The 12,315-nt window shown below is 65.7% G+C and overlaps 1 protein-coding gene across 2 annotated transcripts in view; it reads right to left on the reverse strand.

Annotated features, from left to right (window-relative positions):
• Window positions 1–843: 843 nt before the first annotated feature.
• Window positions 844–12,315, reverse strand: part of KIRREL1 (kirre like nephrin family adhesion molecule 1) — a 29,029-nt gene continuing 17,557 nt past the window's right edge. The window contains exons 2-15 of one of the 2 annotated variants that reach the window (XM_068995197.1): window positions 10,107–10,256; window positions 9,192–9,341; window positions 8,458–8,615; window positions 7,779–7,929; window positions 6,760–6,865; window positions 6,024–6,172; window positions 5,796–5,923; window positions 4,696–4,822; window positions 3,976–4,076; window positions 3,585–3,783; window positions 2,746–2,853; window positions 2,512–2,651; window positions 1,883–1,960; window positions 844–1,299 (exon numbers count right to left, since the gene is read on the reverse strand). In XM_068995197.1, coding sequence (XP_068851298.1) covers window positions 844–1,299; window positions 1,883–1,960; window positions 2,512–2,651; window positions 2,746–2,853; window positions 3,585–3,783; window positions 3,976–4,076; window positions 4,696–4,822; window positions 5,796–5,923; window positions 6,024–6,172; window positions 6,760–6,865; window positions 7,779–7,929; window positions 8,458–8,615; window positions 9,192–9,341; window positions 10,107–10,256 — 2,201 coding nt within the window. The remainder of the gene's footprint in view (window positions 1,300–1,882; window positions 1,961–2,511; window positions 2,652–2,745; window positions 2,854–3,584; window positions 3,784–3,975; window positions 4,077–4,695; window positions 4,823–5,795; window positions 5,924–6,023; window positions 6,173–6,759; window positions 6,866–7,778; window positions 7,930–8,457; window positions 8,616–9,191; window positions 9,342–10,106; window positions 10,257–12,315) is intronic. The other variant, XM_068995198.1, reaches the window with a different exon arrangement.

The following is a 12,315-nucleotide window of genomic DNA, read 5'->3' on the forward strand; positions in this document are numbered from 1 at the left end:
CCCACCTGGATTTACATTCATAGGAGGGACCTCCCCCCCCCCCGTGTCCCCAACGTTGGGGACACCCCCGGAATCCGGGATTGGGGCCGGGGCCGCATCCCGGCGCTGCCTTTCCCATGGGAATGATGTGCGTATGGAAAGGGGGGCTGCTCCCAAAAATCCCCCAATTCCAACCCACCCCCACCCCCCGCGACCACCCAGAGCGGCTCCAGGGGGATTTTTGGGATGGGGGGAAACGGGGCGGAAGGAGAGGAGCCGTCCCTGAGGGAAGGGTGGCCCCAAAATCAAGGCACAGGGAACGGGAATGGCCGGGACGGGGCTTCTTTTTTTTGGGAATTCGCGCGTCCCCGCGGCTTTAGGGACACGCGGAGCCCCCCCCGCTGATCCCGGCGGGATCGGGGAACGGGAATGGCCGGGATGGGGCTGTTTTTTTGGGAATTCGCGCATCCCCGCGGCTTCAGGGACACGCGGAGCGGTCCCGCTGATCCCGGCGGGATCGGGGAACGGGAATGGCCAGGATGGGGCTGTTTTTTTTGGGAATTCGCGCATCCCCTCGCCTTTAGGGACACGCAGAGCCCACCCCCCCGCCGATCTCTGGGACGGCTCCGGGGACGAGGAGGGCGCAGAGCCCCCCGTGGGTGACACGGAGGGGACAAAGCGCTGAGACCCCCCCCCCCCCCCGCCCCGCAACCCTCGCTGCGGGAAAAGTACCGGCAAAACAACCAACGGAATGAATGGAAGCTCCAAGAAAACTCGGGATCGGGGCGGCTCGGGACGAGCCCCCTGAATATCAGGGGACGCTCGTGAAGGTCCCTCCGCCACCCTTTTCCCCGCCCGCCCGCCCTAAACGTGCGTCTGCATCCGCTGCTGGAAGCGCTGCCCGTAGTCCGAGTGCTGCGAGGTGTAGGAGAAGCGCGTGGCGCTGGCGAACTTGCCCATGGGGTCGTAGCCATCGTAGGGACCCCTCTCGAGGCCCGCGGCGTTGCCGAAGCCCAGCCGGTACGTGGCGTAGCCGGGACCTGCCGGGAAGGCGGTGCCGCCGTAGTTCTCGTAGGAGAGCTGGCTGGCCGTGTCCCCCCCGGCCGTCCCCGGAGCCGCCGCGGCCTCGGGTGGGGGGAACTCGGGGCCGCTGCGGGGGTAGGAGCTGAGCTGGGCGTAGCCGCTGGAATGGGATAAGCGGGAAGGCGGCCGCGCGTCGAAGCGGCCGGGGCCGGGGGCGCGGTAGTCGCCGTAGAGGACGGAGCGCGAGGCCGGGCGGTCCTCGTGGGCGCGGACGTTGTAGTAGCCGTTGGTGGGGTCCTGGTGGGGGAGAAGAGGAGGGAGAGTTCCGTGGGGTTCGGGGAATTGAGGGGGGGGGGGGGGTTTGGGGCTTGGGGGGGGGGTTCCTTCGGGTGGTTCTTGGGAGGGTGGGAACCCTTTGGAGTGGCCTGGGAGATGGGGCTGGGGCAGGGCTGGGTCTCGCGGGGTTCTGGGTCCGGTGGGGTTCTGGAATATCCCGACTGGGGCGGACCCGCCAGGATCATCCGAGTCCCGCGTCCCCCAAAACTCCGCCCCGTCCCTGGCAGCGTTGTCCGAACGCTCCTGGAGTTTCTGGGGCCGTGACCATTCCCTCGGGAGCCTCCCCTGGCCCCTAAAATCCATCCCAAATCCCTCCCTGGAACATCTCCAGCCGTTCCCTGCGATCCCATCCCCGCTCCCAGAGATCGGAGCTGCAGATTCCCAAGATTTCCCCTCCATCCGGACACAATCCAAGCGATGTCAGCCCCTCACACCCGAAACCCCAGGAGTTCTCCACCCATTCCAGGAGGGAAAAAAACCCCCCCAAAATTTGGGATCTGCCCCTCTTTTCCCGCCCTGAAATCCTGGTGGGACCATTCCGGACCTTGAGCTCGTACTCCTCGCGGGTGTCGATGGTGTCGCAGCGCAGGTCCTGCTTCAAGTCCACGTCATCCTTGAACGACTGGAAAATCATGGAATCATGGAATGGGGTGGGCGGGGAGGGGCCTTGGGACTCATCCCATGGGCAGGGACAGCTCCCTCTGTCCCAGGTGGATCCAAGGTGGATCCGTGGGCGCTTCCAGGGATGGGGAATCCATGGGATAACCTGGGCCAGTTTATCCCTAAAATCCCACCTGAGCCAGCCTGGGGAATCCTGGAACGGATTGGGATGGAGGGGCCAAGGGTGGGGACATTCCCACCATCCCAGGTGGCTCCAACCCATCCTTGGACCCTTCCAGGGGTGGGGATCCCATGCAGTGACCTGGGTCCAGCATTTATCCCTAAACAGACCCCATCCGAACCCCATGGAATCCTGGAATGGTTCGGCTCGGAAAGACCCCGAAGATCATCGGGACCTTGGCACCTCCCACCATCCCAGGCGGCTCCAGCCCCTCCTTGGGACGCTCCAAGGCTGGGGACATCCACGGGCCACCCTCTTCCAGCATCCCCCCACCATCCCAGGGGACAATTCCCTCCCCAGCTCCCATCCCGAGCTCCGGGGGTGTCCCTCACCGAGTAGATGGCCTTCATGACGCGCGTGGCCGTGGACACGCTGGCCGTGTCCTCCTCCCTGTCCGTGTGCAGCGTCAGCGGCTCCCGGTTGACCGTCTCCACCTTGATGTCCAGCTTGCGCAGTGTGACGTCCTTGCGGCCTGTGAGGTGACCGTGGGGTGACCACGGGGTGACCACGGGGTGACCACGGGGTGACCACGCGGCTCTTGGTCACCTCCCTGTCCCCTCACTCACTTCCTTTGCGGCGCCGGTACAGGAAGCAGGCGAGGGCCACCAGGAAGCTGATGAGGAGGATGCTGGCCCCGATGGTGGCCCCGGCGATGATGCCCACGGGCAGGACCTCTGCGGGGACACGGCGGGGGCAAGTTGGGGACGGGGGCAGTGCCACACCCGAGGGGCTCGCGGAATCCCAGGATTTTTGGAGTTGGGAAAGAGCTCCAAGGTCATCGAGTCCAAGCTGTGTCCGGTGCCCCCCGGTCACCCAGACCAACGTCCAGGGATCCCTCGGACACCTCCAGGGATGGCCACTCCAACCCTCCCTGGGCAGCCCCTCCCAAGGCCTGGCCGCCCTTTCCAGGAGGGATTTCCCCAAATATCCACCCTGAGCCTCCCCTGGCACAGCTCGAGGCCGTTCCCTCTTGTGCTGGCCCCGTTCCCTGGGATCAGATCCCAAATCCCCCCTGGAAGAGCCCCAAATTCCCCCTGGATTCCCCTTTTCTCTGGGATGAGCCCCCCCAGCTCCCTCAGGACTCTCCATTCCCTTCTCCTGCTGCTCCAGCCCCGTTCCCATCCCGGGATTTCCCAGCCCCAGCTCCTTCCCACCTCCAGCATCCACAAATCCCTAAATCCCTGAGGTTGGAGAAGAATTCCAAGGTCACCGAGTCCAGCCTGTACCCGACCCCCAAACCAACGTCCAGAGACTCCTCGGACACCTCCAGCGATGGGAAACCCAACCCCTTCCACCACCTGGTTGCCCTTTCCAGGAGGAATTCTCCCAAATTCCCGACCCGACACAACTCGGGGCCGTTCCCCGTGTCCCCCAAACCCCATCCCCGACCCTCCTCCGGCGGCACCTTTCTCCTCCAGCTGGATGATGGCCGTGCCCGGCCCGAAGCTGTTCCAGGCCGTGCAGTTGTAGCGGGTCTGGAAGTCGGCGTCCATCACGTTGTTGATGGTCAAGGTGGACAAAACCCCGCTGCCCGTGTTGCTCCTCTCCACCGTGTACCTCTCCAGCGTGCCCGCTTCCAGGATGTTCTCCTTCCACGCCCACGCCTGGCACCGGGAGAAGCCGGAGAAGTGTCCGGGTCAGTGCCGGGGAGGCACGTCCGGGTAAGCGCCAGGGCGCTGTCCGGATCAGCGCCGGGATACGTCCGGGTCAGCGCCAGGGGGAAACGTCCGGATCAGCACCAGGGGGGCTCTGGGGACCCTTCCCCGGCGTCCCCGAGGCGTCCGCGGGGCACTCACGATGCGGTCCGGCGGCGGCGTGCTGCCGATGAAGCACTCGACCTTGCCGCGGTCGCCGCGCGCCGCGTACTGCACCGGCTCGCTCGAGATGATCGGGGGCCCTGAGCGGAGGCGAGAAGAGGGAATTTCGGGGCGTCGCGGAGGGATTTGGGGAGTCACGGGGTGAGGGGCTGGGGAGGAGATTGCGGAGGCGCTGCCGGGTGAGGAATGAGGGAAACGCCCCTGGGGGTCGTGGGTTCGAGGAGGGGAAAAAAGCTGGAATTGGGTGAAAAAAGAGTGGGAAGGACTCAGGGATCAGGGGTTTAAGAGGGAAAAGGGTCCGTGGTGCAGCTGGAGTTGGGGGAATCTCCCATGGGAAATTCCAGGTTGAAATTCCTGAAATTTCTCCCATGGCAGCGACTCCTGACTTTTCCCCGACCTCCGTTCCCATCACCCTGGGAGGAGGGATGGGTGTGGAAAATCTCATTTTAGGGTTTATTTCCCTTCCCATCATCCCGTTTTGCCTCTTCCCCTAAATCTTGAATCAAAACCCCAACAAAACCCCCAAATCCCATTTCTTTCCCCCGCGTCCGCGTGATCCCAACTCCGTAAATGTTTTAAACTCCCTCTCCCTCACCCAACCGAAAACGACAGAAACGGAGAACTTTTGGGATCCGCCCCATTCCCGGGGATTCCCGGGAGCTTTTGGGGGATTTCGGGGGCGTTTTTGGGGTCACTGACCGTTGACGAAGAGGGTGACCTCCCTCTCGCCCACGCCGATCCGGGGCACGATGGCCTTGCAGACGTACTGGCCGGCGTCCGCCTGCGTGACGGACTTGAGGTACAGCTGGTTGCTGTTGCTCAGCACCTGGGGACAGTTGGGGACAGCAGGGAGGGGACACAGGACACCCCCGAAGCTCAAAGGCCAGGCCAGGCTCTAAATCAGTCCCGTGGGAATCCCAATCCCCGTTTCCATGGGGTCGTGGGAAGAGGGGAGGGACACAGAGCCACAATGGGGACGTTTAGGGGTTGTGTTTGACCCCAATCCCAAACTCAATCCCAAACCCAATCCCAATTCCAGTCCAAATCCCGATCCCAAACCCAATCCCAAACCCAATCCCAAACCCAATCCCAGTCCAAATCCCAAACCCAATCCCAAACCCAGTCCCAATTCCAGTTCAAATCCCGATCCCAATCCTCATTTCCAGAGGGTTGTGGGAAGAGGAGGGGACACAGAGCCACAGGGGGGACATTTAGGGATTGTGTTTGACCCCAATCCCAATCCCAGACCCAATCCCAATTCCAGTCCAAATCCCAATCCCGATCCCGATCCCAATCCCCATTTCCAGGGGGTTGTGGGAAGAGGAGGGGACACAGAGCCACAATGGGGACATTTAGGGGTTGTGTTTGACCCCAAACCCAAACTCAATTCCAGTCCAAATCCCAACCCCAATCCCAATTCCCATTTCCAAGGGATTTGGGGAGGGGGCACAGAGCCACAGTGGGAACATTCTGGGGCCGCGTCCGACCCCAATCCCAACCCCAGCGGGAATCCTGCGCCTGTGGAAAGTGGGGTCTCCGCTGCTCCCAAAATTCCCCAATCCCGACCACCCCGTGCCCCCTGCGAGCGGCTCCGGGGGATTTTTGGGATGGGGGAGCCCCCCCCAGGAAGGGCCGGCCCCAAAACCGAGGCCCAGGGAATGGGAACGGCCGGGATGGGGCTTTGTTGTTTCTGTTTTGGGATTTGGCGTCCCTGTGGATTTCGGGGCACGCGGAGCCGCCCCCCGCTGATCCCGGCGGGATCGGGAACGTTCCGGAAAGACCCGGGAACGGGGTCCTACCATGTTGGATTCCTTCTTGGTCCAGGTGAGGGTCAGCGGGGGGTTCCCTGACCACACGCAGGTCAGGGTGACGTCGGAGCCGATGTCGGTCACCGTGGGCTTGGGGTCCACCACGATCCGGGGGGCGACTGGGGAGGGGGGGAAACAACAACACCCCGGGGGGAGGGAAATGAGGAGCGGCGCTGGGGAAAGGGGGCTTTGGGGCCGGCCGGTTTTGGGGTCACTCACAGTGGACGTCCACCAGGGTGCTGACGTTGGTGCTGCCGATGTCGTTGTGCACCTCGCAGGACACGGGCTCCGTGAAGAAGGTGTAGTCCACCTGCGTGTCGTACCGGTTCTCCGTGGCCTCCTCGATGATCACCCCCCCTTTGGCCCACCTGGGGGGACAGGGGGCGTTCGGGGCCGCCGTGGGACCCCGATCCCAATCCCAACCCCGATCCCAATCCCGATCGCCGTTTCCAGGAGTTGTGGGGAAGGGCGCAGAGGCACGGCGGGGATGTTTAGGGGCACCGTTGGTCCTTGAACCCAATCCCAATCCCAATCCCAATCCCAATCCCAATCCCAATCCCGATCCCGATCGCCGTTTCCAGGGGGTTGTGGGGAAGGGCACAGAGGCACGGTGGGGACATTTAGGGGCACCGTTGGTCCTTGAACCCAATCCCAAACCCAATCCCAATCCCAATCCCAATCCCAATCCCAATCCCAATCCCAATCCCAAACCCAAACCCAATCGCCGTTTCTGGGGGGTTTTGGGGAGGGGAGGGGGCACAGAGCCACAGTGGGGACAATCAGGGGCCATATTTGACCCCAATCCCAAACTGAATCCCAATCCCAACCCAATTGTGGTTTCCGGGGCGTTGAGGGGAGGGGACACAGAGCCACAGCGGGGACGTTCAGTGGCACCGTTTGACCCCGATCCCGATATCCCGATGCCGATCCCGTTCCCGGCGGGTTCGGGCCTCACCTGTAGCCTCTGATCTCGGGGTTGGCCGTGGCCATACAGGTGAACACGACCCTCTCACCCTCCTGCACCGTCTGGGGCTGGATGGACAAGGTGACCGTCGGGGGATCTGTGGGGACGGCGCCGTCACGGGGGGCTCAGAGTGGCACGGGGGGGACACGGAGGGGTCCCCAAAGCTCTGGGGTGGGGCATCCCCCGTCCTTGTCCTTGTGGGGACCCTAAATCCCATCCCAGTGTGGTCACCCCCGTCCCTGTCCTTGTGGGGACCCTAAATCCCTTCCCCGTGTGGTCATCTCCCGTCCCTGTCCTTGTGGGGACCCTAAATCCCATCCCAGTGTGGTCACCCCCATCCCTGTCCTTGTGGGGACCCTAAATCCCATCCCAGTGTGGTCACCCCCATCCCTGTCCTTGTGGGGACCCTAAATCCCATCCCAGTGTGCTCATCCCCCATCCCTGTCCTTGTGGGGACCCTAAATCCCATCCCAGTGTGCTCATCCCCCATCCCTGTCCTTGTGGGGACCCTAAATCCCATCCCAGTGTGGTCATTCCCCGTCCTTGTGGGGACCCTAAATCCCATCCCAGTGTGGTCATTCCCCGTCCCTGTCCTTGTGGGGACCCTAAATCCCTTCCCCGGCGTTGTCACCCCCCCGTCCCCTCCCGCGTGGCGCTGGTGGCCGCCCCTTCCCGCAGCAGCCACCGGAGGTCGGTGTTGGCCACCGAGTGCCGGCCCTGCCTCCTCCTCCTCCTCCTCCTCCTCCTCCTCCTCCTCCTCCTCCTCCTCCCCCTCCTCCTCCTCCTCCTCCTCCCTCCAGCAAATCCCATCCACGGCAACCGCTCCCACCCGGGACACCCCAAACCCCCTGAAAATCCCCCCAAATCCCCCAAAGTTCGCATCCACCTCCACGCCCCCGTGTCCCCACGTGCCCCCCCCCGTGTCCCCCGTGTCCCCCCGTGTCCCCCCGTGTCCCCCCTTGTCCCCCCGTGTCCCCCCGTGTCCCCCCGTGTCCCCCAGCGCCACGCACGGTGGACATTGAGCTTGACGAAGGTCTCTTTGCCGGCCGGGATGGCCTCGTTGGAGCTGCGGCACGAGAAGACCCGGCCGATGTCCAGGTCCGTGGGGTTGATGGCCAGCAGGCTCGTGGTGGTCTCCCGCTTGCCATCGGCCAGCACCTCCTGTGGCGGGAGGGGACACGGTGACAGCGCCAGCAGGGCTGGGGACAGCGGGGGGGGACGGCCACCACCCGGGGGGGGTCAGGGTGACAATTCAGGGGACAGCGGAGGGGACATGGTGACAGGTCAGGGGATGGCGAGAGGGGACGGCCACCACCCGGGGGGGGTCAGGGTGACAATTCAGGGGACAGGGGGGACACGGTGACAGTTCAGGGAACAGGGGGAGGACAGGGTGACAGTTCAGGGTACAGCAGAGGGGACGGCCACCACCCGGGGGGGGACACAGGGTGACAATTCAGGGGACGGAGGGGACTCGGTGACAGTTCAGGGAACAGGGGGAGGACAGGGTGACAATTCAGGGGACAGGGGAGGGGACGGCCATCACCGGGGAGGGACACGGTGACAGTTTAGGGGACGGGGGAGGGACAGGGTGACAATTCAGGGGACAGGGGAGGGGATGGCCACCACCCGGGTGGGGAGGACACGGTGGCAGTTCAGGGGACAGGGGACAGGGGACAGGGGAGGCCGTACCGTGCTGGTGACAGCGCCGTCCTGCTGCTGCCCGTCGCGGAACCACGCGATGGTGGCGGCGGGTTTGGCGCTGCGGGCGCGGCACGTCAGGTTGTAGGGGGTCCCCGCCCTCAGCAGGATTTCGGGGGCGCCGTCGATCGTGGGGTCCTCCGGGGGGACTGCGGAGGGGACAGAGGGGACAGCGGCTCGGGAGGGTCCCGCTCGGGGCCGTGGGGTGGGGGAAAATCGAGGCCGATGGGGTTGGGGGGTGGCTCAGGGGCAGGGTTGGGGTGGGAGATGGGGTTAATCCTGGTTTTGGTCCCGTTATAAAGCCCCGCGGCCGATTTGGGGGAATTCCCCGGCGGGGAGGGACATCCAGGGACCCAAAAACGTCACCCTGTCCCTGTCCTGGCCGTGCACAGGCACCCCAAAATGCCACCCTGTCCCTGGGAGCGGCTTTTGGGGCCGGTCCCTGGGCAGGGGGACCCCACAGAGATGGGCAGGGGACACGGGGGGACCCTGGGTCTGCCTGTCACGGGACATCGGGGACCGTGGGGGACACGGGGGCGTGGAGGGGACATGGGGGGCTCGGGGGGGATGTGAGACAGGATGGGATACGGGGCGTGGAGGGGACACGGGGCGTGGAGGGGACACGGGGTACAGTGGGGACACGGGGTGTGGTGAGGGGACACGAGGTGCCCTGGAGGACACCGGGGACCGTGTGGGACACCGGGGGACGCGGGGCCACCCCTTACTGAGCACGGTGAGCTTGGCGCGGCGCGAGCGCAGCGCAGCCTCGGTGGCCTGGCACTCGTAGACGGCGTCATCGGAGAGCTCGGCGTCGCTGATCTCCAGGTTGTACTGGCCCGAGTCGGCCGTGCCCACGATGCGGTACCGCGGCCAGGCTGCGGGGATAGCCCCGGGGTCACCCCAGTGCCACGGGGACACCCCAATGCCACGGGGACACCCCAGTGCCACGGGGACACCCCCGGGGTCACCCCAGTGCCACGGGGACACCCCAGGGGTCACCCCAGTGCCACGGGGACACCCCAGTGCCACAAAGACACCCCCGGGGTCACCCCAGTGCCACGGGGACACCCCAGGGGTCACCCCAGTGCCATGGGGTCACCCCAATGCCACGGGGACACCCCAGTGCCACAGAGACACCCCCGGGGTCACCCCAGTGCCACGGGGACACCCCTGGGGACACCCTAGTGCTACGGGGACACCCCAGTGCCACGGGGACACCCCTGGGGACACCCTAGTGCTACGGGGACACCCCGATGCCACGGGGACACCCCCAGGGTCACCCCAGTGCCACGGGGACACCCCCGGGGACACCTCAATGCCACAGGGACACCCCAGTGCCACGGGGACACCCCTGGGGTCACCCCAGTGCCACGGGGACACCCCAGTGCCACCGTGCTCACGATGCGGTACCACGGCCAGGCTGTGGGGACACGGGGAGATGACGTGGGGACAGCAGCGGGGTCACGCAGGGGACACCCCAATGCCATGCCCAGGCTGTGGGGACAGCACCGGGCTCACACGGGGACGCCTCCAAAGCTGCCCCCCGTCCCTGCGGGTCCCTTTGAGCCCCTGCCCTGGATGGTGACACCCCTGGCCCGGGTGCGGTGACACCCCCAGAGCCACCCCCGTTTCCCGGGTACCTTTGAGGCCCTGCCCCATGCCCAGGGCCAGCCCGTCCTTGGTCCATTGCACGATGCCGGAGTAGTTGAGGACGACGCAGGACAGGACGATCCTCTGGCCGGCCACCACCGTCTGGTCCTCGGGCTCCTCCACGAAGCGCGTCTGCACCGCTGCGGCCACAGCGCCGCGGTCACTGCGGAGCGCCCGGCACCCCGGCCCGGCCTGCTCCGTCATCCCCGCGGCTCCGGGATCCCCCTGGAGCCGCCCGGGATCACCCCGAGATCCCCCGAATCTCCCCAGAGCTTCCCCGGATCCCCCTGGAGCTGCCTGGGATCACCCCAGAGCTGCCCAGGATCACCCCGCGATCCCCCGAATCTCCCCAGAGCTTCCCCGGATCCCCCTGGAGCTGCCCCGGATCCCCCTGGAGCTGCCTGGGATCACCCCGAGATCCCCCGAATCTCCCCAGAGCTTCCCTGAATCCCCCTGGAGCTGCCCCGGATCCCCCTGGAGCCGCCCGGGATCACCCCGAGATCCCCCGAATCTCCCCAGAGCTGCCCCGGATCCCCCTGGAGCTGCCCCGGATCCCCCTGGAGCCGCCCAGGATCACCCCGCGATCCCCCGAATCTCCCCAGAGCTTCCCTGAATCCCCCTGGAGCTGCCCCGGATCCCCCTGGAGTTGCCCCGGATCCCCCTGGAGCTGCCTGAGACCCCCCCAGAGCTGCCCGGGATCTTCCCAGAGCTGCCCAGGATCCCCTTGGAGCTGCCCCGATCCTCCCAGAACTGCTCCAATCCTCCTGGAGCTGCCCCGGATCCCCCTGGAGCCGCCCAGGATCACCCCGAGATCCCCCGAATCTCCCCAGAGCTGCCCCGGATCCCCCTGAAGCCGCTCGGGATCACCCCAGAGCTGCCCAGGATACCCCTGAGATCCCCCTGGAGCTGCCCGAGATCCCCCCGGAGCTGCCCAGGATCCTCCTGGGATCCCTCTGGAGCTGCCCGTGACCCCCGGAGCTGCCCAGGATCCCCTCCAGGATCCCTCCGGCGCTGCCCCAATCCCCCCGGAGCACCCCAGGATTCCCTCAGGATCCCCCCCAGCGCTGCCTGCGACCCCCGGAGCAGACCGGGATCCCCCCCCGGGATCCCCCCCGGAGCTTCCCGCGACCCCCGGAGGTTCCGGAGGTTCCACCGGAGGTGCCGGGGACCCCCCTCCCCCCCGAGCCGGGCCCCGCCGCTCCCTCTCCCGGTCCTGTGCGGCAGCCGGGATCGATCCCGGTGTCCCGCTCCCGCTGTCACGCGGGGATCGACCGGGATGTGACAGAGGGGGAGGGGGGGGTTGGGAATGTGGCCGTGCCCTGGAGCAGGGAGTGGGGAGCGGGACCCCCGGGAGAGGGGCGCGGCCGCTGTTCCCTGCTCAAAATCCTGTTTTTTTAGTGGAATATCCTTGCTCAAATCCCGGTGTTTTTTGTATTTTTTTTTTCCCCTGGAATATTCCGACGGTTTGTGCCGCGGGGAGGGAGAAATCCCTTTTTGGGGATGAGGGAGCTGCGGTGACGGAGATGCCGAGGCCCCACAGGGCCTGGCTGGGTCTGGAATGGCCTGGAACGGCCTGGAATGGCCTGGAATGGCACAGCTCGGGGTCCCTATCCTGCTTCTCCCCTGCTGAATCCCGGGAAATCCGCAGGCCCCGGATCCCTCTCGCTTTTGATCCAAAAAACAAAGCCCCTGGCGGCTCCCAAAATCCCCTCCCCAAAATTCCCGGCATCCCAGGATCCCTGGGAGCCCCGGATCCTCGGGATGGGGGATCCAGGGGGTCCCTGGAATAGGACACCCCCAGATCCACGGGATGGGATACACAGGAATCCTCAGGATCCGTGGGATCCCTGGGATAGGGTATTCAAGAATCCCCGGGATAGAACACCCCCGGATCCCCCGGATCCCTGGGATGGGGTAGCCAGGGATCCTTGGGATAAAACACCCCCGGATCCGTGGGATGGGGTACCCAGGGATCCTCAGGATCCGCGGGATCCCCGGGAATAGAACAGCCCCGGATCCCCGGGATGAGGCCCCGCCAGCCTGGCGCTCCTTCCCCCTCCCGATTTGGGGACAGCCACCGCCCCGGGCCACCCCGGGCTGCCCCAGGGCTACCCCGGCCGGGAGAGAGGGAGGGAGGAGGGAAGGAGGAGGATGAAGGGAAAGGCGGGGGCTGCCGAGGAGGGGATGGAGCAGGGAACG

The sequence above is a fragment of the Aphelocoma coerulescens genome, chromosome 25 (assembly GCF_041296385.1).
Source record: "Aphelocoma coerulescens isolate FSJ_1873_10779 chromosome 25, UR_Acoe_1.0, whole genome shotgun sequence".
In the NCBI taxonomy this organism is placed as follows: domain Eukaryota; kingdom Metazoa; phylum Chordata; class Aves; order Passeriformes; family Corvidae; genus Aphelocoma; species Aphelocoma coerulescens.